The sequence below is a fragment of the Gaeumannomyces tritici genome, assembly GCF_000145635.1.
Source record: "Gaeumannomyces tritici R3-111a-1 unplaced genomic scaffold supercont2.5, whole genome shotgun sequence".
In the NCBI taxonomy this organism is placed as follows: Eukaryota; Fungi; Ascomycota; class Sordariomycetes; order Magnaporthales; family Magnaporthaceae; genus Gaeumannomyces; species Gaeumannomyces tritici.
Window position 1 is genome coordinate 3,872,912 of NW_008804549.1, and position 24,875 is coordinate 3,897,786.

Sequence of the window (24,875 nt, forward strand, 5' to 3'; positions counted from 1 at the left end):
GAGAGAGAGAGAGAGAGATACCCACCCCATTCCCCCGTCCACCTCTCACTCGTAGGAGCCAGCCTTGCGTATCAAGGCGTCGTCGGCGCCCTCCTCAATCACGGCCTGGCGGCGGGCCTCTTCGAGCAGCTCCTCGGCAGAGCCCGCGAGCAAGATGGGGCTCTCGCAGCCCCTGAGGCCGATGAACATGCCCATCTTGCGGCGCTTCTCCTCGAGCGGCAGGTTGGGGCCCCAGCGGACCGGGCACGGGTACTGGGACGTCCAGTAGCCCGGGGTGCGCTGATGATAAAAGTGGGCGAGCGAGTCGAGCTGCGCGTCCGTCAGGACCCAGAAGTGCAGCAGCGTCCGCGGGAAGGCCGGGTGCACGCGGCCCGTCGTCATCTGCACGAGTGGTGCCAGCGGCATCGCCATCTGCTCCAGCTTCAACGCGAGGGCCGGGTTGCCCGCCGAGCGCCGCGTCGACATGCTGGTGGGTGCGGTGAATGTGGTGGTAGTGGGGGTGGTGGCGGCGGGGGTGGTGGTGCAGGATGTTGCCGGCGAGCTCCAGGATGTTGCCGGTGAGCCCGCCGCCGTCGGGCTGCTCGGGTCCTGGGGCGACTGGGCCTCCACCGGCGACGAGGGCGGGCTGCCGGGCTGCCTTTGATGGCCGGCGGGCTGGCACTGGCGCTTCTGGTTGTGCCCGTGGTACATTGTGAGTGTTTGTGGACCGAGAGTCTTGCGAGAGATTTCTTGTTTTGGCGTCTAGTTGACTTGCACGGGTTTTTGAGCACGATATGGGGGCTCAGGAGAGTGAGAGAACGGAAAAGTTGCGGACAGGTCAGGGAACAAGGTAAGCAAGAGGAAGTGAATCGGACACGAGCGAGGATGGCGCGGCAGTCTAACGAGAGAACAGGAATATGACTATGCGTCTGTCTGAGTGAGTGGCGGGCGTCGTAGAATTCGCTGCCCAGTAGCAACTGTGGCTTGTTGTATGAATGAATGAAAGTAAAGGCGACAGATGGTGCAGAGAGCTGTGTCCGGAAACGATATCCCCCTTTTCCTGAGACGGGACGCGAGGTGATGAGACTGTTCTTGTATGTCACCGACCGGTCCGTCTTTTCTTTGAAGGCTCTGGCAACGGTCTGGCCTCCTTTCACCAGCCAGATCGCATGCCACCTCACTTGTCGCCCATTCTTTGTGGCGGCGAGTTATATTTAGGAAGCACTGACACGGTGGGCCATCACTTTCTTTCAGCCCCTGCCTCCACACACCGCGTGCAGTGTGCCGGTCTCCGTTGACCCAAAAAGACCTGCAGCAGGTTGAACGAGTCCCATCACCCGCCGCTTATTCCACAGGCACGCCAGAGCGCCAGGGGCTTCGAACCGGAGCAAAGGCCGTCAAAAGAATCAGATGTGTTCTAACTTTGGCCACTGCTGTGGCTACATCCACTTGACTTTGGCGATGTGGTCTTCCTTCTTTCTTGTCGGCTGGACAAAGCCCATGCTGCGCAGTTCAGCAAGGCCCCTGTAGAACAGCACCAGTGCCGTGCGCTCGTCGCAACCCTCGGCCGCTCCGCGCTTGTTATCACCACTCTCATCATCCTCGCCAGCGGTGCCGTCGTCGGCAACGACCATGGCGCTGAACGCGGTCCACAGATCCGCCACATTCACCAAAGGCCCGGCTTCCTTGTAGAGGTGGTATAAGATCGATGTGGCCGGCAGTGTCGAGGCAAGCCCGCCGGCAGGCGTGCTGCTGCAGCACGAGCAAGCGAGGTAGTCGTGTGGTCGAGCGAGGGCTCTCTCCAGCGCAGCACCTGGGGCGGGGACGAAGACGTCTCGGTGCGGTGATTCGTCGTCATAGAGCCAGGTCTCATGTAGGAAAACCTCTTCGGGGGCCTCGCACGCCAGGTTTTCCGTCAGCGCGTCTACGAGGGTGTCCACGAGCTTGCTGAACTCCTTGTCATCCTCGCTGAGGGCGGCGGTGTCGCGGCTCAGCTGCACTTTCTGCGCAACCACTGTGGTCCGTAATACCCTGCTCTGCGTGTGGTACTTGCTCCGCAGGCTGGTGCCGTTGGTTTCAACCCTCTGTTGCAGGCTGCGTATACCGTCGAGGACTTGGGCTAGTACGCCACCTAGCCGGTCAGACATCTCTTTGGCAATATCCGACCTTCCCGATCGGCCCCGTATGCTTCTAGGATCACTCTTCCTGGTCTCTAGCCCAATCAGCGATATCATCTTCTCGACAACGACGGCCAGATTGTTGGCCTGCATTCGCCTGATGCCATCGACAACCCCAACAGCCTTGGCCGACAGGTCCAAGCCGTCGGAAACGGAATATGTGTAGAGCGAGGTGAAGGATGTCGATGTCGCCCCGCTGTCCACGAGCAGGCCCAAACACAGGCCCAGCTTCTGCGCCCATTTGCGCCGGTGTCTCAGTTGACTTTGTATCTCGAAGCACATGTAGTTTTCGTCCTCAAGCAGTGCGCGGGCGTGATCCAGACGACCCCCGATTTTGACGCATGACTCTACCTCCGCGCGGAAGGACGCCAAGTGGCGGATGGCGTCGAAGTGCTCCGGTTGAATCAGTTCTCCCCAGTCGGGTGCTCCGTTCTCCTGCTGGCAAGAGAGAAGACTGAGCGGGTTCGCATAGAAGTGGCACATATATGCAAACTTGATCGAGCTGATGAGCATCTGGATGCCGGCGACCTGCTCGCGCTGCCGTACCAGCTGGGTAGCTAGAAAGTCGGGCCCGAGCACGGGGCCGCAGTCGGCGTGCTCAAGGTATGCGCGCAGGATCTTGTCTGTGATGGCCGAGGCGTGTGCCACGTCGAACTGGCAGCCGTAGAGGTGCTGGTACGTCGACCTCGGCAGGCGCGCCTGGAAGAGCTCGACCGAGGTTCCGATGCGGAAGAGAAGAGTGAAGTGGATGCGGTCGCGCCACGACGCGAACAGGGTGATGAGGTCGGATAGCAGGCTGCTGTCTAGAGCCTCGCTGTCCTCGAAGGCGACAAAGACGCGCCGCGAGCCCTTGGCACGGAGGAAGACGTGCAGCGCCTCCAGGTCGTAGTCCAGGTACTTGCGGCGGGTGGCGGGCCCGCCCGCAGGAGGCGCCAGGTCCTCGAGATGCTCGTCGGGCGTGGCATCCGACGGGCGGCTGGTGACGTCGCGGATGATCTTCTTGAGTGCTGACTTCAGGTTCGTGGCCTCGGCGGAGCTGACGCGCACGAACCTGGCCGGCTCCGCCTCGGCGAGCCTCTCGCCGAGCTGGGAGAAGAGCAGGTCCTGGGACGACAGGTCGGGGCCGGTGACGATGAAGGCGGCCGGCATCTTGGACCTCTGGGCGTCGGCCTGCTTCACGAAGGAACAGACGCCCTCGAGGGTCGACGCGTTGGCCTCGCGCAAGACGCGCTGGATGGCCGCGTCTGTCCGTCCCCAGGCGAGGTCGAAGAGGTCCGCACGGGCGCGGACACAGGCGGGCCGCTCGGCGCCGCCCAGGAGAGGCACAAAGGTGGCGGCGGTGGCGGAACGCCGCTGGTCCCTCGACCAGTCGGCCGACGTCGCCGCCTGGCCGCGGGCCGTCGACCTGGACTTGCTGCCAGAAGCCACCAGCTTTCGCTTCTTGGGTGGGCGAGCGGCAGCAGGGGTCACCGAGGCTACACCATTGGGCCCCCGTCCATCAGAAGGCGCGAAAATATAGGCTGCCTATTCGCGATGATGTGAGCCGGTGCAGTTGGAAAGGCAAGAGGAAATGAGTGCTTACCTGGTGATCATCCTCGGGAGCGACGCTCGCCATACCTCATATTACGACGGCCTGCTAGCCGACTTACTACTGTATTATAACTGCCAAGTAGCCAAGAAGGCTACTCTATGGTGAGCACTAGGTAGGTATGGCTTTCGTATGAAGTGCGTCAATCTCTCGATGTTACGGTGGTGAGTGGTTGACATGAGCCTGCGCGTCGACTACAATTACATGCGCGTTGGCGTGAGCCGCGTGCCCGTGCTCAAGATCGCGTTGGGGACGCACGGCCCAGGAGCCAGCCTGAATCCACTACAATTCCAGGGGCTAATCCCCTGTATCTTGAACATCCGGTCAAATGGATGGATACCATCATTGATCCCATAGCATTGCATACTGAACTTTGGGAAATTGTGACTTGCAAGTGGCCTACAGTTACCTGGTACTGGTTCAAGATATAGGAAAAAATCACTTCCATGCTCTTGATGCTTTTAATGTCTCCTGCTGCCACTTGATATTTTCCCGTTCATCCTGCCGCCGATCCTCCTTCTCTTTATAGCTTCACCAAATGCGGCAACAGCGCCACCACTCAGCATCACTGCACGCACCATCCCTCACCCCGACCATACTCGACAGTCTCCTAAACATCCATTCAAGAGAAAAGCTCCCGATACGTAGACGTAGGTAGGTAGTGATCAAGTCAGATGGTGTCCATAGGTACCTGTAGGCGAATTCTCGGCTAGCCCAAGTACTAGCAAGGTCGCAGAACGACGTCATAAAACGATACCCAGTGTTTCAAAGAATCCAACCAAACTCCCACCCGACAGGACAAGGCCCCAAACAACCAAACGATAGAAGAAACGAAAAGAAAAAGGGCATAGATGGTGGGTCGAAAAGAAGGACTGAAAAGTCGGGAGAACGTGATAATAAATAAGATACGTAGTTATACATTCATGCTCCAAGTCGAGATGCGCCACTCAACTATCAGCAGGGAGGCAGCCCCGTCGTAGCGATGTCCCCAAGAGTCTTTTTCCATCAACATCGACATCGATTATCACTGTCTCACCGCTTTTACTCGCAAACACCCATGCGCGCCGGCATGGTAATTGTGTGGTGCGGGTTGAAATGGTAGTTTTAAAAATTGGGTGCCTGGTCAGAAACACTTAAGCCGCTGCCTCGACGGACTCGGTGACATTGGGCTTCTGTGGAGATCATGTTAGAATCGAGACACTTCTCCCTCTCCATTCAATTCTCGGCTCACCTTTTCCTCAGTCTCCTCCTTGACCTTGCTCGCATCCACGCTTGCAGGCTCCGTAACAACGGGTGTCTCGGCCTTCTTGTCGCCGTTCGCCTTGGCGCCGTTGGCGCCGGCCTCTGACTTGGCGGCAGTGTCCTTGTCGCCCGTCTTGCTGTCCGCCGCGGTCCCGTTGACTCCGTTGGAGACGACAACCTTCGTTGTTGTTGGGGCACTGCCCCCTTCAGCGAGCAGCTTCGTCCATTTGTCCAGCAACTCCTTAGATCGTGGCTTGAACTTGTACTCGTCCTCTTTGGGGATGTTGTCGAGCTTGAGGATCGCCTTGAGGACTTTGTTGATCTTCGTTGCCCTTATGATGCTGACTTCGAGCTCCGGCATCACCTCTAGCTTTTCGATATAATCCGACATGGCCTTCATCTCATCCTCCTTCGGCTCCTGGTCGCGCGTCAGGAGGCCCTTCTGAAGCTTGTGGCGCAGGAACAAAACCTCTTTCTAGGTAGTCGATCCTTGTCAGCGTGCGCACCATGGTGTCGGTCAAGCCAAGATCGAGTACTTACCTCTTTCCGCGCATGCTTCTCCTCAGGAGAAAGCTCGGGCATCACAATCTCCTTTTCCTTCTCGACTACCTTCTTCTCCACCGTCCTTTTCGGGTCAGCCACCTCCTTGACGGGCTTCTTCGCCTTGGACTTTGACGCTTTCGCCTCGGCTGCAGGCTTGGGGGACTTGGGGGTCGAGGTGCCGTTTGCAGCCTTCGGGGTAGAGTTGGTGGTCAGTTTGATCTTAGGCTTCTTGACCGAGTCCGAGCGTTGAGGGGTCTGCATTTTATTTGTTGGTCAGTTGATGAGCGCGCAGTTGAAATATATATGAGCGATGCTGTTGCGATTGCCTGGGGCGGGAGTGGGTGTTCGGGGCAAAGGCTCACAGCTGCATCATCCTCTGCCTTGCGCTTCTTGGAGGTCTTCTTCTCCTTTGCGGGTGTCCCCATATCATCCTCGTCCACATCCGCCATTTCGACATCCTCATCTTCCTTGGCCGCCTTCTTCGCCTTCTTGGCGGCAGCAGCAGCTTTGGCTTCTTTGGCAGCCAGTTGCTCCTGAGCCTGCTTCTCTTCGTTCAGGACATCTTCCTGGTGCTTGATGAGAAGATCCTTGAAATACTGGAGATCGTGGCCTTCCCCTGCAAGCTCATGAGCGGCCTGGAGGTCCTTGCGCATCTTGCCAGTAGCGAGACTCGCAACAATCGAGACATCGAGGTCGACGAGATCTTGATTGGGGATCCACCCACTATTGGAACACGATTGTTAGCTGGGCCGAGATTCGCCTTCACCAAAGCTGACGAGAGCAGTGGCTTCGGTTCGCCGGAGTTGCCCAGGGGCTTCTGAGCAGACATTATATCGCATGGAACATCTACAGTTGGGGTGGTTTGGGCTGCCGGGAGAGGGCGAAGCAAACTCACAACTCGTTTGTGTATAGGTACATGACCGGGAAGGTCCGGTCGGCAGCACGTTTGCCACCGTCGGCGAAATCATCGCGGTAGGTGCCATCAGGCCTGGCGGCGGTCACAGGGCGGGACTTGAGAAGGGTCTGCGGCAGCATGTCCTCGTCACAGATGATGCCGGGCCACAGAGGATAACCCTTGAGCCTGATGAAGTAGTAGTCGCCGGGTTTGGCGTCCATGTGCAATATCTTGGCCCGTGATCCCTTCCTGTTGAGCTTCTTTCTGCTGTCGGTGACGGAAGTCGACTTGCGGCGCGCCTTGGACTTGTCGGCTGGTGTGGCGGGTTCCTTGGTGGCGTCAGCCGTGGCGGTCTCACCGTCATCCGTTGCCGCATCAGGAGCTGCATCCTCGGGTTTGGCGCCGGCACCAGTTGGCGCGGACTCGTCTGCGGCAGCAGCAGTATCGGCGTCGGGTGCGGCGTCAGAGGCTTCCTTCTTGGCATCGCCCTCTTCGGTGGGTGTCGCGGGCGCATCTTTAGCTTGTAAAAGGGAAGCTTCCCGTTAGCAACGCCGTACAAAGAGGCGAGAGCACGAAGAGCAAGCAAGACAAGGTGCGGCAAACCTTCAGCGGACTTCTTGTCGCCTTCCTTAGGCGCATCGTCGACAGATGTGGCCGCATCGGCCTTTGTGTCGGCGGCGCCGTCGGCCTTCGCTTCGGAGCTGGCAGCAGGCGGATCCTGCACCACCTTCGAACCCGACGGTTGCGCATCCGGCGCAGAAGCTTGCGCGGCTGAAGCGGCCGAGTCAGACATTGTCGCGAGCGTGTGTCGATCGAGACGGGGACGCAGGGTCAGAGAGGGCTGGCGTGCGAAAGCGCGTGAGATGAAGGTTGGTGTGAGAGGATGCTGATGAAGGAAGGTCTTTGCGAGGGACGGTTATGTGTCTTGTGTCGGACGGTCGCGTGCGCGCGGGCACGGCGAGCTGGAGCAAAGCAATAGCACCAGCAGCAAGAAAAGCAGGCGCTTGAGAAATCAGACAGAAGTTGAAGGGGAGAAAAAAAAAGGAAAAGAGGGACTTGGGGGGTGCTCAATCACGCATTAAGAAGGACGCGTTCTTTCGCGTTGCCAAGTAAATGCGCACGCGGGAGATAGAGTGAGGGAGAGGGATTCAGACGAGTGCGTCAATGAGGTGTAGCTGTAGGATGCATCAATTACCCAGCGCCGGCTCGCAGTGTTTGTTGATTAGACAAGCGGGAGCGAGGTGGAGGGAAATTTTTTGGGCCAGCGAAGGTACAGCGTGGGCATCGAGGTGGTGTTTTCAGGCCTTGTTGATGCTGCGGCCGACGCTGCTGCGGCCTTCAAAAACGCAGCACTGGTAGCTCGGGATAGGTGGAGCGCAGTGCCGATGCGACTGGGATCACGTGCGCTCACCGGCCGCCCGCCTTGGGAAATGCTTGGGAATTGGGGGGAGCCACCGTTCCCACCAGCCCATGCCCCTGCCACCCGCCTTGTCTGCCGCTTTTCCCTTCTTGTTTTGTTCTTTGCCACGCTGCGGGCACCGCCCGAAGCCTAGCAAACTGGGCAGCTCGGGGTGGAGACGGCAGCAAGCCTGCAGGGTGGCACGAGAAGTCATCTCTGCGGCTTGGCGCACCACTGAACACTGAACGAGAGACCCATCCAAGGACGGCCCTGGCTGTGCTCACTCTGGTGCTTCCACCAACGCCATGGCCTTCCATCCGCGCTCCGCCACCCAGTGAAGGATCCTGAACGCATGCTCCCAAGGTCGCAGCTTTGCGCTGCCATCCATGCGTGTCTGCCCACCTCCCCTTGAGCCGTAAAAGTGTGAAACGCATCACTGTGGGCGCCGTGGATACTTGTCCAACACATCCTGTTCGTTGCCTGACTGGCAACTAATCCATCATCTAGCTATATATACAACAAGATCAGTAGGGCGAGTGCGCCCTTGTCTTTATGCATGCCTCGTCGCTTCCCGACCTCTTTCAATCCCTTTACTCGTCGTCCTCGTCCTCGTCATCGTCATCGTCCACGTCCATACCCTCGGTAACGGTGACAGAGAAACCAGGCTCTTGGTCGACGCCGACGTAGCTATCGCTCATCAGGAATAGCTTCAAGTCATGTTTTCCGGGCGTTGGCACCGTGAACTCGAGCCGTACGTCCAGACTCCGCCCAATCGTGACGCGCTTGATGGCAAGCAAAGTTTTCGTGGCCTCGGAGCCCACAACCAGCCACCAGTTCTCCGACTTCTTAACAGGGAAAAAGGGAGCGTGTACTGTGGTGTCAATCTCCTCGTCCTCGTCCACCTCACGCTCGATCTTGATCTTCAAGTACGACGGCTCGCCGGCATGCAGGTTCTCCTCGTCCTCGACCTCGAATTCCATCGAGATGTCTGGGTACTTGCTGTTGGTGAAGTTGGCCGCCTGCGCAAGCTGGCTCTGCGAAAGCGCCAGTCGCTTTACCAAAGTCTCGTACTGCGGGTTCTCTCCTGGGTTCATGGCCTCCATGAAATCGAACACGTCCTTGATCCTATGTGGCAATACACGGTCAGCTGATAAGTAGCACAAGAGAGAGGGCCGACGGAGGGGGCCACGCGCATCACGGGGCCAAGCTGAGACGTACCCGAATTCGTTTGCCACCTTGACCACTTCGGGCCCGAAATGCGGAATCTGCTTGAGTGGGCTATCGCGGTCCCACATTGCCTGTACTACCATCTGCGACATCTCCATGGCATTCATAGCGTTGAGGTGGCCTTCGGAGGACAGGATGTCGACGGTTGCGCTGAGCAGGCCTAGCACCTTGGAGAGAATGACCTCCTGGTCCTTTGCGAGGTCGATGGGCAGCTGCATCCGGGAGAAGTGAGCCTGCAGCAGAACGAAAGCCTTGAAGTGCGGCGAGTCAAACGACGCCTCGGCCATCTTGACGGGAACACGGTCGTAGATGCGCCGCAGGATTCCTCCCTCGTGTCTTCGGATCTGTATCGACTCGAATTCGGCAGCCGACGTGATGATCTCCAGGATGCCCTTGAGCTTGGTGCGGGCCTTGAGCGAAAGCAGTAGCGTCTGCATCGTGATATACGAGATGTTGTAGTATGCCGCAATCATGGCCGCGTTCTGGGGCGCCACAGATCCGTCATCCTCATCGAACTCGACGACCTTGGATTGCGACAGCTCCGTCAGAGTCTCCTCCACAAGCTCCGAGAGATACTTGCCCAGACCCTCCTCCGACACGTTTGTCAGCCCGTAGTAGCTCGGGTTCGCGAGCAACCGCCGGTAGAAATACGTAAACGTCAGCCAGCTGAGAGCGTCATCGCCCGACTCGATCATCTTGGTACTGATCTCCGTCACGAATGCGTCGTGCAGGTAGGCGTGGTTCTGTGACTGTTCGGCAAGCACAGATTCCACAGGGATGGCCTCGTTTAGGAACTTTTTGTAAAATTCCCGCTTCACCGCTGGCAGCATCAACACACCACGGCCGCGGCCGTCTTTGCCAGGGCGGAGCGCCTTGCCGAACATCTGGAGCACGTCACTGACGGGATAATCGACATAGCGGTGCTCCCGCCCTTCGAAGTACTGGGTGCCCATCACGACCACCAGGTGCGCCGTGCTGTCCAGTTCCCAACACACGTCGCGCGATGCGACAAGGACCTGGATCGCCCCCTTGTCGTAGAGGTGTTTGACGATACGTCTGTCTGTCAGGCTCAGGGCCTCGTGGTAGTAACCAACACCGTGCGAAAGCGACTCCCTCAGCGCATCCTCCTGCGTCTTGTCGAGCAAGGGCTGAATCTGCTCCACGTCCACGTGCAGGAAGCGGTCCTCGTCATCATCTGCTAGGCAGGCTGTGAGAAGGTCGCGCGCCGTCGCCCGCGTTTGCTTCCTTGTTGGGACAAACACTATGGCCGGTCGGTCGGCAGACATTTGAGTAATGGTGGCGTACGTGGGTTTAGCCATGGCGAGCATGAGGGAGGGGAAGTGCGGGATGGTGAATGATTGCAGGTGAAGCTCAAGCGGCACCGCACGCACGTGAGGGCTAAAGTTATAGACATCGTGCTTTTTGCAGTCCAACCACTCGCCGATGTCACGCGCGTTGGACAGGGACACGCTCAGACCGACCATCCGGATCGGGAGCTCCGTCGACGACCTGATGTAGTGCATGCGTGAGACGATGAGCTCGTATATGAAGCCCAGCTGTCCGCTCAACATATGAAGCTCGTCAGCGATGAAGAGCTCCACCGTCTGCACATTCTTGCGCCGCTTCCATTGCCTTGACAGGACATCCCACTGTGTCGGGGTAGCCAGAATGAGGTCGCCCTTCTCAAGCAGCTTCAGGTCCGTGGCTGTCTCGCCTGTGAGCTTGACAACACCCTTGCCGCCTCGGAGACCTGACAGTCGCTTCCCCCAGTCTTGGAAACGCGCGTTCACGAGCTCCTGGAACGGCGCGATGTACACGGCGCGACCGTGCTCCGCCTTCGACCACAGCCTCATGAGAGCAAACTCAGCACAAACTGTTTTGCCGCTGCCTGTGGGTGCTGCGACGAGGACATTCTGGTCCGTGGCGTACAGCGAGTTGAAGCACTGCGTCTGGATCTTGTTGAAATGCTCCCATCTCGGATACAGCGCAGCGTAGTCTTTCGCCTTGAGCGCCGATACGGGGAGAGGCTGTAGGTCGAGCAGCTCCGTGTGCGGCGGGAACTTCTCGGGGAGAATCAATTTCTGGAACGAGACGGCAATGCGCGACTCCGAGTGCATCCATCTGTCCGACACGACCGAGATGAAGTAGTTAGGAGGCATCGGCTCCGTCATTGGGACGGTAAACTCGACCTGATGCTCGTTGGTCTCTGACTGGGCATAGTCCTTGCGCAGGATGAACTGGTCATGAAACAAGATATCCTCGCCGTCGCAGTCCTCAACAATGACCCAGAAGCTCTCGGCGGTGCCGTGGAGGTCGTCGTCCCACTCGAACTTTGGGCTAATGGTCAGCTCCACCCGGAGCATAGAACGGGTAAGAGGCTGGACGTGCTCCTGAATCTCTACCCTCGGAAACTTGGACACGAGAGAGCAGACTGTTTTGCCGGCTTTGGGCATGCCCAGGAGCTCGCCCATCCTCGGGGGATCCAGGTCGAAGTAGCTGGTCCAGGGGACATCAATGCGCTCTGCCTTGCCGACAATCTCGCGCGGGCACGTAGGGAATTGGCGGAGCGGCGTCATGGTCGGCCACATTCGCTTCTCGGCCATTTTGCACAGGTCCAGGGCCGTCTTGGCGACAGATGCCCACCCCTTCTTGAGTGCAATCTCGAAGATTGCACGCAGAATGCGACCGGCGGACTGCGTAACATAGACCATGTCGGCCATTAGAGCAAGACCATCAAGTCTCAGCCGCGAGATATAAGCCTGCAGAAGAACGTTGATCTTGGCGTGCGGCTCCTCGACGCTCTCCTTGACCGGAATGGGGACCTGGCCTAGTAGCTTGGCCAGCTCCAGCTTCTCCTCTTGACGGACCGGGATGTACTTGAACTCAGCGCTCAGGGCGAAAACCCTAAACAGCTCAATGGTCGTTATGTTGGGCTGGATCAAAGTGTTGTAGGTGTCCATCGAGCCGTGCGTTATGTAGTAGTGCGACGCGATGCGTCCCAGCTCCGTGGCCTGCAGCTTGCCCGTCTTCTCATCGTACTTGACCAGGTTGGATTTTCGGAGGACGGTGGCAGCCGAGTGGATCAAGTCGACGCGCTTCTGCTCCAGCGCCTCATCGTCCTCGTACTCGGCCCCGACCTGGTAGAGGCCGGGCGAGCGGAGCATTCGAACAAAGAGATAGGTGTAGCCAAGCCATTCGACACCCTCATCACGGTTGCGGATGTTGCCTAGGACGATCTCGGCATTCAGGTTGTCCACAAGCTTGCTCACGAGCTGGGACTCTATGGGGAGTTGCTGGTTGAGCAGCGATAGGTAGTAAGTCATCTCGTTCTGGGTCGTGATGATGATGCCCTCGCCGTATGTGTCAAACTGTGGCCGTCCAGCACGCCCAAGCATCTGCAGGACGTCTTGCGGGCTCAGCTCGACCCAACTGCCCTTTTCAGGGGAGTAGACTTGGGTACCTTTGATGATCACTGTATGGGCCGGCAGGTTGACACCCCAGGCAAGGGTTGCAGTGCAGACCAGCACCTGGATCGACCCATCAGCAAACAGCTCCTCGACATCCGTCCTGTCAGCCCGGCTCATGCCGGCGTGGTGGATTCCAAAGCCATACGGCAGCAGGTCCTTAAGATCCCTGTCGTTGGCTTGGTCGGCAGATTCCTTCAGGATCTCACGGCTGCCCGCATCATGCTTGAGGATGTCGTTGATTGTCTCCATCTCCAGGGCTTTGTCGCGGATGTACCTTGCCGTCTTTGCCGTCTCCTTCCGCGAGTGCACAAAGATGAGCATCTGGTTTCGGTTTTTTCCAACGTGCTCCATGACCTTGGTGTACGTGATGTCGTTCATGGTCTTCAGTTGCCTGATGGCCTTTTTATCCGACACGCCGATAAACTCCTGCCGCAGGGGACAAGGACGGAACGAGCCGTCAAAGTGGAACAGGCCTTTCTGGGAATCGACACGGAGGAAGCTGGCCACGTCCTTGTAGTTTGGAAGAGTGGCCGAGAGACCGATGATCCTGACCGGCTCGCCCGTCTGCTCCGTCCTGCGGATGGTCCTGCTGACGACGCTCTCGATGACGGGGCCACGGTCGTCATGAAGCAGGTGAATCTCGTCGATAATAACCAGGCGCACCAAGTTTGTGTATGACAGGTCGGTAGCTTTGCGAGTGATGACATCCCACTTCTCTGGGGTGGTTACAATAATCTGGGTCTCAGCGATTTGCTGCTTGGTGAGCTGGCGGTCACCTGTGAGCTCCGAGACTTTGATCCCAAAGGGCTCCAAACGCTTGCCAAAGTTCCCGACCTGCTCCTGGACCAGTGCCTTCAGCGGCGCGATGTAGACAATCTTGAAGGCATCCAGGTCGAGTTCTCCTGTCTGGGGGTCCCTGTTCTTGCCGATTTCGCGAAGGATTGTGAGCATGGCGACGTTTGTCTTACCACTACCCGTCGGAGCACAGATCAGCATGTTCCCGTCGTCTCCAAAAGCAGACGGGTAACATTGTGACTGGATTTTGTTGAGAGCTTTGGCAGTGCTGAAGGGGGCACGAGCCCACTCGGGCATATCGGTGATGGGTATGCTGACGTCGGTCGGGTCGTTGCGCTTCTTTGGCGGCGGAACGTGGATCTCCTCGTATCCCTTGAATGTCCTTTTCGTCGAGCCTTCTGGCAGGCTAACTTTCGGGTTCGACATGAGGTGGTTGCCTTGGTCAAAGACCAGATTTTCCAGATTAATAAGCTTCTTGGGCTGGAGACCGCCAACCAGTTGACCATCTTGTTGACCGGCGGCCGCCGGCTTGGCGGCATCGAGCGAGGCGTTGTGGTCGATATCCATCTTGATCTCGAGCTTGGGTTTCCTCTGCTCATCGCTCGTTTTGCCATGCAGCTCATCCAAGATCCACCGCAAGCCTTCGGACGCCATATCCCGCTCGATCGAGGTGCGCTCCTCGTCGTTCTCAGCCTTAGCAAGCCTCGTCAGCCACACCACCTTTTCTCGGTTCTCTATCAGCTTCTGAACGACCTCGTGATGTTCATAATCAAAGAGTTCCATCAGATCGTTCTCAATCTCGCGCAGCTGCTTCTCGTCGCCCCCGGCCTCATCGGGCTCGCCCGAGAGTATGCGCAGCGCAGCATGCGTCTTGTCGTGTTGAGTGTGAGCATCCGGGTATAGCCTTCCGATCCGACGCTGGAGCCAGTACGCGTCAATCTCACGAGCAGGTACGTGGTTGGCGTCCCTGGATTTGTCCTGAGCTGATTTTCCTTGTGGCGCCGAGTCTATAATCATGGCCTCGCCATCGAGTGTGTCCGCGGCTCCGTCAGCAGCCTCGGGGCCTTGCTGGTCCGACTCATACTCACCATCAGCCTCGTCTTCCGACGACTCATCGCGGATCTCATTGACGAAGCCCTCTCCGTCGTCATCGTCGTCCTCGAAGTCCACCGCAACTCCTTGGCGATCGTCGATTTCCTCCTCGTCCTTGGCTCCGGCCGCTCCGTTGTCGTCGTCATCCTGTGCGTCGTAGTCGGTGATCTTCTTTCCCAGGTTCTTCAGCTGGTGAAACTCTTCAGGCTTCATACTGGCACCCAGGATGTCATCGATCTCCCTCTTCTGTTCAATGTCCTTGAGGTCATCGTCTTTGAGGAACTCGAGCACCGCATCGGCCGCACTCCGCACCATCTCGTGTGATACGTCGCCAATGCTCTTTGCGACGATGGAAAGAATGAGCTCGAATGTCGCCCTCGTCGCAGGGGTTCGGGGCCGGTAGCGCAGACCCTCAACTAGCATATCTGCTGTGGATAGGATACCACCTCCCGATTCCACTTTGCGCTTCGCGCGCTGCTGGGCTAGGACGTCGCGCCCCTCGTCTATCCTCCCCCGCTGGACATCGGGCATGTGTGAGGGCTTCTTTGGCTTGGGGGCGTCGTCACGGGATATGCGGGAGCCCATGTCACGGATGGACAGGCGGCCAGCAAGGGACTCGGGGTCGCCGGTGGCCTCATCGGCGCGGCGCGTAACAAATCGGCGGTCCGCCTGGAGGACTAGGTTGGACATAGCCGAGTACTTGTACTGCGACACATCGCGGTGGTGGTCCGTCATCGTGACGGCTCCTACAGCTCTATCGAATTAGGTGTGAAGGGCTCGGGGACTCGTCGGCAGGGTCGGGGGCCGCGACGCGTTTTGCGCCAGGTGTGGTCCTTCAGGCGGCAGCCAGCAAGTGGCGATGCAGGCTGTCGACGGCAGGCATCAACCAGTGGGCGATAGCGAACAATGCGAGTAGCCGGCTCTCAGGGTGTTTGCCGCAGGCGCAGAAGTCCTGAGTACCGCAAATGATTACAATATACGGCGTGGCGTGGTTGGCCCGTGGGTTTGAGGCGATATCGAGTTCAGAACGAGGCGCGGTAGCCGGAACTTTTTTTGGTGTGGGCGAGCAAGCGAATTATTCCATGCTGACTTTCGCTTGACGTTTGATCCAGATTGGCCTGCCGCCCGTATGGCACTGACACCAGGCCCCAGCTGGGCAGCCGTGGCAGGGGTGCTTCTCCACTATTGTCATTGAAGTGGGTACCTTCTACCACCTAACCGCCCGCTTGCAGCGCTGTAAACGTGAAGCTCGACGCCTGATAGCTTCGTGTGTGATTGAGACGTCCATCATGTCATGAAGCTGTTACAACATACCCTCCCATAACTTCGAAACCAACCACACACACCCATCTACCCGATCGGTAGTTGTCTCCTACATCATCTTTGACCTCATCAACTTCCGCAGCCCTTGCAAATCTTTCACCCATCCCTCAACAGGGACTGTTAGAGGTGTGATCCCAAATTTGGAGAGAAATAGCGGAGAGGCACGCCATGGAGGCAGCACAGGAAGCTTTATCACCCTTCATCCGGCCGCGCGACGAGGTCTTGCACATCCGCAAGATTCTGTCCGCAAATCTGGCGTCCTGTCTTGGCAACGCCGCCCATGACGGTCCGCCAACCCCGCTGGCGTTAGCAGATCCGCTCGCCGTCATCGTGATCCCCCCAGAAGCGCGTGGGATCCAGCGCGAGTATCTCGAGGCTCTGAACGCCAATATCCGGGCGCGGGGGGAGCACCAGGATCTGGTAGCACGCCATCGCGTGCCTGCCACGACGCCTGCCGAGCAGACAACCGACTTTCTTACGGCGCACATCGTGGCTCTGAAGCTCAGAAACAAGGAGACTCGTCTCAGGGCGATTTCAAAATCTCTGGAGCTCCTGGATCAGAGACCGGCTGCTTCCACTGAATTTCTGGATCCCAACCAGATCTTCAAGGACTCGCCGCGCTTACCAGAGATGCCTAGGGAGGCGGTCAGCAGCTTTGTCTTGGACAAGACACTTTCCAAGGCAGGCTTGGACGAACTGCTTGACCGGCTCCAGAAGTCAGTTTTGCGTGCAAAGCTCCTGCTCAAAAAGGAAGAGCAACTCCTTGGTGCGGCCAGGAAGAGATCTCCGCGGCCAGTTGAAGGCCTGGCACCTGTGGTGAAGCTCGCCGCCCTCACCGCCGCGCGCAACGAACTCATTAGCTGGATCGAGACAGAGCTGGCTAGTACATCAGGAGACGGGGCGGGTGGGGGCGAGGAGCAACACACAAACGGCGATCAGGTTTCCGAAACGAGGGCTCGTGTCGAAAACCAGTTGTCAGCGATCAAGCAGAAGTACGACAACTATGTTGCCACACGAAAACAACTCCTCAGGGCGGCATCACAAACGCATCAACCCTTGATGGAGCCGCCAAGTATCGAGCCCATTCATAATTCCAGGTTACCAGGCCAGGCACCGGCGATGCCGGCCTCGTACCTGCTGTCTCCGTATCTCGCCCGTCTTCTAACAGCTTCCCACGAGCAAAAGGGGCTAATATTGCAAAAGTCGCATCTTAATGCCACCATCGCGAAGAAAACCAAGGATACTTGCCAGCTTCTGGATCATCTCGCGGAGGAAAGCCAACTGCTGCCCAAACACCACATCCCGGGCCGGCCTCACCACCAACCCAGACTCCTTGGGGACGGTCCGGGCTCGGCAGAGGGCTCTACCGTCGCCGGCCACTCGAGAAGATGGGTTGTAGCAGCCGAAGCCTCAAAGTTGGCAACACTTGAGACTGTGGCCGAAAAGACGGAGGAAGGCGAGATGGCTCTGGAAATCTCATCAAGACATCTAGATGAGATTAGTCACTTGCTTGGAGCCCAGACACTGTCGCAAGATCGTAACCCAGATACATCGGAAGGAGATGGGGATATCTGGCTGTCGCAAGGCCGGAGCGGAGAAGGTCCTCTCAATTATAACAGCAAGGCGAAGCCGACTGATATCTGGTCCATTCTTGACGGAGGCCTTGGTGTTCTGCGAGCAGAGGGTGGCGATGACACATTTTATTAGCTGTTTCGTCGCACACGCACTGATAACCCTAGCTACTCTATTCCATGTGCAATGGGCTATCTGCCAATGTGTGCAGGTGAAATCCTTCCTCCCCGTGCTGAAGGAGCCCTGGTTTGTCGGGTAAGCAGTGTAGTCGGTTGTCGTACACTTGGCCCATTGAATAAACAGCCTCCAGCTATATCCTGCTGGACATTATCACAGACAACCTCAAACCCAAGTCCAATATCGATAGATGCTCGTCAGCACCGTCAACAAGGCGCTTGTCAATCTCCGAGAACACTATTGAAATCGCATTCTTTTGGACATCTGGGATCTCCTCGTCATACATGATGGCTTGGAAGAGCTATATTTTTTTTGCAGAGATGAGTGTCAGCGCCGGGTTCTGTGAGTATCGCAGGGGGGAAGCAGATACACATACCTGCGAGACAACCTGAGTGGCACTCCACCCATCCGCAACCATGTTCTCGACAACCTTGGCAACTGATTGGTACGTCTGCCCACTGCCACGAGGTCTCATGGCCTCAACGAGACCGTCGATTGTCGCAGTCGGGATCACGCCTGCGATATCCTCGACAATCTGTGCTGTCACAGCCTTCGAGTCAACATCCATCGTGTCCTGTTCGCCTTCGCCAGATGCACGGCCCGCTCCCACCAATCGTGCGGCGCTCTGCAGAAAGGTTATGGCCTTTCTCAAATCGCCTTCGCTGCTCTTGATGAGCGCATCGACAGCCCCCGGCTCAAGAGCGACACATTCCTTTTCGGCAATGTGCTCGAGGCGTGCTTTGGCGTTGCCTTGGTCGAGGCTCTTGAACCTGAATTTGCTGCAACGTGAGGCTAGCGGGTCGATGATACGGGTGACGTAGTTACAGATGAGGCAGAAGCGGGTGATTTTGCTGTAGGTCTCCATGGTACGGCGGAGGGCGCTCTGAGCATCCTGGGTCATGGAGTCCGCCTCATCGAGGATGATGATCTTGAACGGTGGGCATGGATACTTGGACCTGTCATAGCCAGGGGGTGGGTTCGTAAGTTGCATGCGCGCAAAGTCCTTGACCTTCTCCCGCACAATCGATATTCCACGCTCGTCTGAGGCATTGAGTTCCAGGACACGCGACCTCATCAGCTCCGGGCCGAAGAGCTCCTTGGCAAGCGCGAGCACCGTAGATGTCTTTCCTGTTCCGGGTGGACCATAAAAGAGCATATGAGGAAGCTACGTGCATGTCAGCATCGTAATACGAGGAGACCGCGGGTGAGCAGAGCGCCGACGGATATGTGCAACAATACGGACATTAGAGGCTTGCAGAGTGCGCTGGAGCACCGTCACGGTATGGTCCTGAGCAGTGACATCGCTGAGGGTCTTCGGGCGACTGCAGGTGAGAGCAGAAGAGGTCAGTTTTGTCGGTGCTGATGTGGGCGTTGCGACGACTATTGAAGCCCCGCGGTTTGTGCATACTATTTCTCGACCCAAGGCTGGGCTCGGGTGGCTTCTGGGTTCTGCTTTTCCTGCTTGGCCGACGTAGCGCCGTTGGCCGCGGCTTGCTTCCTTGCCTTGATATCAAAAAAGCTTGCCATTTTGCGTCGTGATAGACAGAAATCCTTTTCGAATGGCCAGGTGCGACGTTCTCGGAGTTCTGGAGCGTGTCTACAAGGCGTTCGGGATGGAGAGTGGGTGGCAATCCCAAGTCGAGCGGCATGGAAGTCGAAAGGACATGATTTCACGAACAGGCATTAGAAGCACTTAACGCGTCGCGTCAGGCGTTTGCTGGGTCTGTGCTCCATCCTGAAGTCCCCAGATCGGTGGGGCAATGCTAGCTGACCCCTGCCAGTTTCGGCGTCCGTTGTAACCGTGCCTTGTTCGCTCTCACACGGTCCGTTCAAGCTCCAACCAGCACCTTGACTAAACACGAGGCAGCACGGGCAGGTACGTAGAGGCCTGCGTTCGAACATTGAAGTAAAGAAATACAGACGCACATAGGAGATGGGAAACAGTAATGATTGGTGGGCAAATAAAGTATACACGAATGGATATCTTGGGTATTTATACACCAGCAAGCGAAGAAGGTACAGACATCAGAAAGTTGAGTAACATCAGCGTCATCGGAACTAATAGAGTATAGACGTTTGTACATATTTGCCTTCCCGTGCCGCCGATTGAACCCCTCAATGCCGTGGTGCTGGGGTGCTTTTGAGCTTTCAGGCAGCCATACGCTGCGTGCGGAGCAGCATCCCCTCACATATGCAACCCCACCATTGCCCCTGCCACACGCACACGGGTGCTGTGCATGCTGTGCTTTCACCAGCCTGGTCCCCCCACTTCCGTTACAAACCACGAGAACCTTCCCACCCAACCTAACCTTTCTTCATTAACTACCTCCGCGCATAACCGCTACGTTGGCCCACCGTCCAAGCCAGGCGTGCTATTTCCCACTAGAGGTCCCCGCAGGGACTGGAGGCCAGCCCGCTCGCCAACATCCATAGCCGCCGCCGTCGGACCGCCATCCATCTCCAACTGCGCTGGGCTTCCTCACATGTCCAACCCGACAGCGCGGAGATCCCGCAACGAGGACTTCAGCTCGAGCCAGGAACGAACTGTCTAGATTTGCCTGCCCTACAAACGAGGACCCATCACCACGGCGCAATAATGGCGGACCAGTCCATCATCCGAATCACCAAGGTGAGTGAGGGGCCTCGTACAAAGGACCACGGCGGCGCTAGCGCGCGTGGTTGTCAAATGCACACGGATGATGATATTTCTAGAAACTAACCGGCGCCCCATCGGGCCTTGCCTTACAGGAGCTGAGTGACATCCAGAAGAACTCGGATTTGTGTAAGGCCGTCCGCGTCATCGCCCTGCCCCTTCGCGCCGCGCGCCGCGGCATGTTTGTCTGCTGGAAACTAACATCCAGACTTCGACCTAGCGCTCGCCGTTGCCTGTCGGGATGTCGACGTCAGGAATGTGAAGGCCATGATCATTGGTCCCCACGAGACGCCCTACGAGTTTGGATTCTTCGAGGTACGTCCGTGCTGCCACAGGCCATCTTGGAAACTGCCGAGGTTCCAATCCATGTTCAAGTCCTTTACTGACTGGTCTTGCAGTTCACCTTCAGATTCGGCAAAGGTCAGCGACCCCAAGCCCCCTCTACCGATTTCGCCATGCCAGATGTTTGCGCTCGGGGCTTAGCTAACACGCTCCTGGAAACCATGCATAGACTATCCTCGCAAATCGCCTGCCGTAACAGCGATAACGACCAATGGAGGACGCACTCGCTTCAACCCCAACATCTATGCTGCTGGCAAGGTCTGCCTGTAAGTGACCGTCCGACGCATCCCCGTGTCTCGTAACAGACGACTGACCAGCCGTAGATCTATTCTAGGGTAATCGAAACCTCTCAGAGTCACCCCTCGCATACCTCTGCCAATACTAACATTTATGTAGCACGTGGAGAGGCGAGCGGGGTGAGGAGTGGTCGGCCGCTCAGGGGCTCGAGTCGATATTGTTGTCGATTCAAAGTTTAATGTCTTCAAACCCATACGAGAACGAGCCGGGATTCGAGGACGCCAACGAGCCTTCGGACAAGAAGAACCAAAAGGACTACGTTCAGAAGGTTGTTAACAGCCCATCTTCGATTACCCTGGCGTTGGCGATGATGTGGTGGTTGGTAGCTGACTTCATTCCGCCTGCCAGATCCGCCACGAGACCTTGCGCATCAGCGTCATCCAGAGGCTAGAGGAGTACCTAGGCATACAGGCGGATGGGTCCGTCCCGCCGTCAGTAACCTTGGACAAGGAGGAGGAAGACATGGATCTGGAGGAAATAGACGACCCGAATGTGCCATTTGAGCCATTTAAGGACCTGTGCAAACGCCGGTTCCTGTGGTACTACGACTCATATCTCAACAGCATCCAGAAGGCGAAGGAAGAAGTCAAAGACGGCCAGGCATTCGTCAGAATGCCATTCGAGGGCTCACACAACTCAATGGAGGGAAAATTCAACTACTCGGAGCTCGAGAGGAGACTAAGGAACATCAAGCAGGTCCTGGATGCTGAGGCAATGGGCTGGGCTGCCGAAGGTCTTACCCCCAAGGCCAAGGATTCCACGGTGGCTGTCAACTTGCAGCGGCAGTTCGAGCAAATTGTCGAGAACTTCAAGCGCAACGACATCCCACACAACCTGGAACTTGATGAGAAGAACCCCTTCGTCTGGGTGCTTACCTATTTCGGAGCCCCCATGACGAATCTCGACGGTGGTTTATTCCGCATCACCATTCGATTCAGCCCCCGATTTCCCGAGGAGCAGCCGCGCGTCAACTTTGACACCCGCATCTTCCATCACCGGATCGCAGCCGACGGGACCGCCTGCTACTTCGCCCCGGTGACTCGCCGGGAGGATGTCAAGTCACATATTGACGCCATCATCGAGGCGCTGGAGGAGGAGCAGCCGCCGTACGACCCCAGAACTCTGGTCAATCCCGAGGCGTTCAAGCTTTATTGGGGCTCGCCCGAAGACCGGAAGATGTACAATCGGCGTCTGCGGCGGTCAGTACAGCAATCTCTAGAGTGAGTACAACTTACCTCGTGCCCCTGGCACCGTGAAGATTTAGGGATCAGTAGTGCTTGGCACCAGCTCTCGAGAGTCTTCTCTACATGGCACCGCTAACAGCACAACTACCTATCTAGGGACATCTAATACGTCTCATAGATACCGCTGCTACCACCGACCACTCCCACCACGACGACCCCCTGCGCTAGTCACATGTACCTTTGTATGGCTGCGTCATTCTTCTTTCCATTGTTATTACTTATCTTCATGTATCTTCTCGGCACCGTCACGGCGTTCGCGTTACATGCTGGCTGGGTTTTGGCCGGACATACCAGGTAATTGCAGGAATATTGATGCCTGCCGGCATCATGTGCGTTCTTTTTTATCGTCTCTCTTTTCACCCTGTCCATCATGGGTAAGTAAGCGATGCGTCTGCTAGGTCGCCGACATGGGCCGGGGAATGGGAGGCTATGCACTTTGATAGGGTTGTGTGCCCGCCACCTCCAACACCTGGTGTCTGCCCGAAAATCCCCTGTTCCGAACTTGACCAGTGCAGAGCATGCTTTCAACCACGGGTGAGGCTCATGGTTTGATACAGCGCCTTGATGAAGAAAGCGTCATGGAACAGTAATCACAATGAATGGTATGTAAAGATGTTACCAGCTCCCGTGACTTGTGATGAAGGCAGGGAGAAGATCATCATTTGGTGGCATCTGTTAGTGGATTTCAAGGGGAATAAGTTTTTTTTGGGTCCGCTAGATATGAGGACGCCCATGAGGACTGGATTGTTCGTTGCTACGCATCCTAACTGCCGCCTGAGTACCCATTTCTAATATCCGCGACAGATTTCCAAGCTCGTCGGCCTGCATTTTTATCAAGTGGGTGGTTTTGGCTTCTTGGGCTTCTTATCTATCCTGTCGCGACCGGGCATGTATGGCGAGGCAACTCCAACAAGTCTCTGTGCTTGTTGTGCGCCCCCGGGCTGTTGCCGCTGGTCACCCTTGAACTCGTACACACCGCCGGGGCCGATTACTCGAGGCGTTCCCAGGTCCGGTCTTGTCAGCTGCTCATTGTGTAGCTTCTCTAGCGACTCGCCCACGACCGCATACTGGGCCCAGTTGATAGGGGGACAGCGGACAACGTTTTGTCGCTGCGGTAGCTCACGCCAGGGCGGCTGCTGCGGCTTGTGTCCCTTCTTTTTCCTCTTTTTTCTCCTTGGTTTGGGCGGTGGAGTCTGCGCCCCGGTTGGCATGGTCCCCGCTGTCACTACTCTCACCGGTAGCAGGCTCTTTGCCCTTGCATAGATCGCCCGCGGCACGGTGACCGTCGTGCTCCGCACCGTCGCTCTCGGAAGAGTCCGAGCCGGACTCGGAGTCGGAGTCACCGTCGTCCCTGCCCGCGTCGAAGAGCGTCGGCGCGGCAGGCGCCGTGCTCACGCGGCCCTCGGCGAGGTCGCGCAGGAAGGCATCCGGGTCCTCGAGCGCCGCGGCCTTTGCGCCGGCCAGGCGGGCGACGTCGGCGGCGGCGCGGGCGCGCTGGATCTGCAGCACCGAGATGGCGCTCTTGAGGGCCAGCACGTCCGGGTTGGCGTCGAAGTCGAGCGGCAGCGGCGGCGGGGGCGCGTCGAGCGCGGTGCCCGCCGCGGCCTGCGCGGGCTGGGACAAGTGCGTCAGGGCGACGCGGTTGGCGGCGAAGAAGGTCAGGGCCGACGGCGAGGGGTCGGCCGTGTAGTGGGTGCTGCTGCCCGACTTCGTCGGCGGCACGGGCATCGCGGGCGGCCCGGAGGTGGAGGTGGACGAGGTCCCGGCCAGGCGCGCGGTGCGCAGCGTGGGGGTTATCGGGCTTACAGGGGGCGGGGGCGGGGACGGCGGGCGCGCGTGGGCGGCGCCTCCGCCCGCCGGGCCTTGGTCTGCAGCTGTGCCTGCGCCTGGCGCCGACGCTGAGAGGGGCGGCTGCCTTGGACCCGTGGCAAGGCCGCCTGTCGGCGTGCTGCCGGTCGTGATGCTCAGGGGAGGCATGGTTGTGGTGCCAAGTAAGCGGGTTCCTGTGATGGAGTCGGGTGGATGTTCGAACAGACCGACGCAGAATCCTGGCATCATTCCCATTCACGACGGGTGGCACCGCCGCCCGACTCTAGCGGTTGCGCTTGCCTTCAGGCAACAGCCGGTCTGTATACAGTGCGAGATCATCAGCCCGTCATTGTCGCAGCTTGACTGCCGGGGTCCCTCGCCTAGTATGTGGGTCCCGTCGGATCCTGTCCATCCACACCAGGAATGCGCGCAAGGATCTCGCCTGCGAGAGCAACGTTTCAAAATGAGCTCCCTCTGGGCAGAGTAGTGAGCCAATCGCACGGCATCATGCACCGCACTCCTCTTCTAGCATCCACGAGCGTCGTGTCTCATATAATTGTACTAGGCATGGCTCTATGGGATGTTCATCGATTCAACACATTCTTTTCGGGTGCTTGCGAACATGCCAAAAAAAAAAACACTCAGTCGCAAATCGACCCGTGACCTGATGGTGTGCTGGATGGAATCTTCCATCACCACTTTTCTTTTCGATCTCTCTTTGGCGCAGTTACCTCGACTTAGGCCTTCGCGCACTCGCACTTCGGCAACTCCACTAAATAGCGCCTGCTAGTCTCATCCCCAGCGGGTAATTTGGCCTGAAACCTTCGAGTAGCACCAATTTGGTCGGAGGTCAACGGCCTTGGGGTATAGGTAGCCAGGAGGAGCATGGCGCTATGCATGGGAAACCGCCGTCTGTTCTGGCTGAGACATGGCAATAGCTATGGCATTCCTCCATTCCCGTTGCATTCTGACCGCTCCTTTCAGCCCGCCAGCCACGTGCAGCAACACCACCAAAGAACATCAACGGCCACCAGCCGCTAATGCCCATTCTGGA

At 57.7% G+C, this 24,875-nt stretch overlaps 8 protein-coding genes across 8 annotated transcripts; 2 read left to right on the forward strand and 6 right to left on the reverse strand.

Moving 5' to 3' along the window:
* Positions 1-45: 45 nt before the first annotated feature.
* GGTG_10257 (hypothetical protein) lies at positions 46-690 on the reverse strand (the record flags this gene model as incomplete). The annotated part of the gene is made up of 1 exon (XM_009228129.1): positions 46-690. One exon carries the CDS (start codon positions 688-690, stop codon positions 46-48), a length of 645 nt encoding a protein of 214 aa, XP_009226393.1.
* A 728-nt stretch (positions 691-1,418) lies between these two features.
* GGTG_10258 (origin recognition complex subunit) lies at positions 1,419-3,771 on the reverse strand (the record flags this gene model as incomplete). The annotated part of the gene is made up of 2 exons (XM_009228130.1): positions 1,419-3,680; positions 3,739-3,771. 2 exons carry the CDS (start codon positions 3,769-3,771, stop codon positions 1,419-1,421), a joined length of 2,295 nt encoding a protein of 764 aa, XP_009226394.1.
* A 339-nt stretch (positions 3,772-4,110) lies between these two features.
* GGTG_10259 (hypothetical protein) lies at positions 4,111-7,764 on the reverse strand. Its single transcript, XM_009228131.1, has 6 exons — positions 7,028-7,764; positions 6,425-6,944; positions 5,892-6,252; positions 5,527-5,784; positions 4,976-5,461; positions 4,111-4,916 (listed from the first exon to the last, which is right to left on the reverse strand). Exons 1-6 carry the CDS (start codon positions 7,215-7,217, stop codon positions 4,878-4,880), a joined length of 1,854 nt encoding a protein of 617 aa, XP_009226395.1. The 5' UTR covers positions 7,218-7,764; the 3' UTR covers positions 4,111-4,877.
* A 473-nt stretch (positions 7,765-8,237) lies between these two features.
* GGTG_10260 (hypothetical protein) lies at positions 8,238-15,490 on the reverse strand. Its single transcript, XM_009228132.1, has 2 exons — positions 9,042-15,490; positions 8,238-8,948 (listed from the first exon to the last, which is right to left on the reverse strand). Exons 1-2 carry the CDS (start codon positions 15,137-15,139, stop codon positions 8,414-8,416), a joined length of 6,633 nt encoding a protein of 2,210 aa, XP_009226396.1. The 5' UTR covers positions 15,140-15,490; the 3' UTR covers positions 8,238-8,413.
* Positions 15,491-15,654: 164 nt separating this feature from the next.
* On the forward strand, positions 15,655-17,738 carry GGTG_10261 (hypothetical protein). The gene has a single exon (XM_009228133.1). It carries the CDS (start codon positions 15,896-15,898, stop codon positions 17,432-17,434), a length of 1,539 nt encoding a protein of 512 aa, XP_009226397.1. The 5' UTR covers positions 15,655-15,895; the 3' UTR covers positions 17,435-17,738.
* On the reverse strand, positions 17,424-19,188 carry GGTG_10262 (replication factor C subunit 2). The gene is made up of 4 exons (XM_009228134.1): positions 18,885-19,188; positions 18,720-18,798; positions 17,853-18,641; positions 17,424-17,777 (listed from the first exon to the last, which is right to left on the reverse strand). The coding sequence occupies exons 1-4, from the start codon at positions 19,001-19,003 to the stop codon at positions 17,610-17,612; spliced, it is 1,155 nt and encodes a 384-aa protein (XP_009226398.1). The 5' UTR covers positions 19,004-19,188; the 3' UTR covers positions 17,424-17,609.
* A 539-nt stretch (positions 19,189-19,727) lies between these two features.
* Positions 19,728-22,900, forward strand: GGTG_10263 (ubiquitin-conjugating enzyme E2Z). The gene is made up of 9 exons (XM_009228135.1): positions 19,728-20,105; positions 20,225-20,258; positions 20,350-20,444; positions 20,528-20,549; positions 20,641-20,737; positions 20,795-20,806; positions 20,868-21,036; positions 21,117-21,988; positions 22,109-22,900. Exons 1-9 carry the CDS (start codon positions 20,073-20,075, stop codon positions 22,116-22,118), a joined length of 1,344 nt encoding a protein of 447 aa, XP_009226399.1. The 5' UTR covers positions 19,728-20,072; the 3' UTR covers positions 22,119-22,900.
* GGTG_10264 (hypothetical protein) lies at positions 22,846-23,989 on the reverse strand (the record flags this gene model as incomplete). Its single annotated transcript, XM_009228136.1, has 2 exons — positions 22,846-23,003; positions 23,248-23,989. 2 exons carry the CDS (start codon positions 23,987-23,989, stop codon positions 22,846-22,848), a joined length of 900 nt encoding a protein of 299 aa, XP_009226400.1.
* Between the last annotated feature and the right edge of the window lie 886 nt (positions 23,990-24,875).

Bases quoted from the DNA above. Each gene is read 5' to 3' on its own strand.
- GGTG_10259 (XM_009228131.1), bottom strand. From the start codon at position 7,217: ATGTCTGACTCGGCCGCTTCAGCCGCGCAAGCTTCTGCGCCGGATGCG. The intron at 5,462-5,526 runs GTAAGTACTCGA...TCGACTACCTAG, and splicing joins AGAAGCATGCGCGGAAAGAG to AAAGAGGTTTTGTTCCTGCG. The intron at 4,917-4,975 runs GTGAGCCGAGAA...TGATCTCCACAG, and splicing joins AGGAGGAGACTGAGGAAAAG to AAGCCCAATGTCACCGAGTC.
- GGTG_10260 (XM_009228132.1), bottom strand. From the start codon at position 15,139: ATGACGGACCACCACCGCGATGTGTCGCAGTACAAGTACTCGGCTATG. The intron at 8,949-9,041 runs GTACGTCTCAGC...ATTGCCACATAG, and splicing joins AAGGTGGCAAACGAATTCGG to GATCAAGGACGTGTTCGATT.
- GGTG_10261 (XM_009228133.1), top strand. From the start codon at position 15,896: ATGGAGGCAGCACAGGAAGCTTTATCACCCTTCATCCGGCCGCGCGAC.
- GGTG_10262 (XM_009228134.1), bottom strand. From the start codon at position 19,003: ATGGCAAGCTTTTTTGATATCAAGGCAAGGAAGCAAGCCGCGGCCAAC. The intron at 18,799-18,884 runs GTATGCACAAAC...TCTCACCTGCAG, and splicing joins CAGCCTTGGGTCGAGAAATA to TCGCCCGAAGACCCTCAGCG. The intron at 18,642-18,719 runs GTCCGTATTGTT...ACATGCACGTAG, and splicing joins GCACTCTGCAAGCCTCTAAT to CTTCCTCATATGCTCTTTTA.
- GGTG_10263 (XM_009228135.1), top strand. From the start codon at position 20,073: ATGGCGGACCAGTCCATCATCCGAATCACCAAG. The intron at 20,106-20,224 runs GTGAGTGAGGGG...CTTGCCTTACAG, and splicing joins CCATCATCCGAATCACCAAG to GAGCTGAGTGACATCCAGAA. The intron at 20,445-20,527 runs GTACGTCCGTGC...CTGGTCTTGCAG, and splicing joins ACGAGTTTGGATTCTTCGAG to TTCACCTTCAGATTCGGCAA.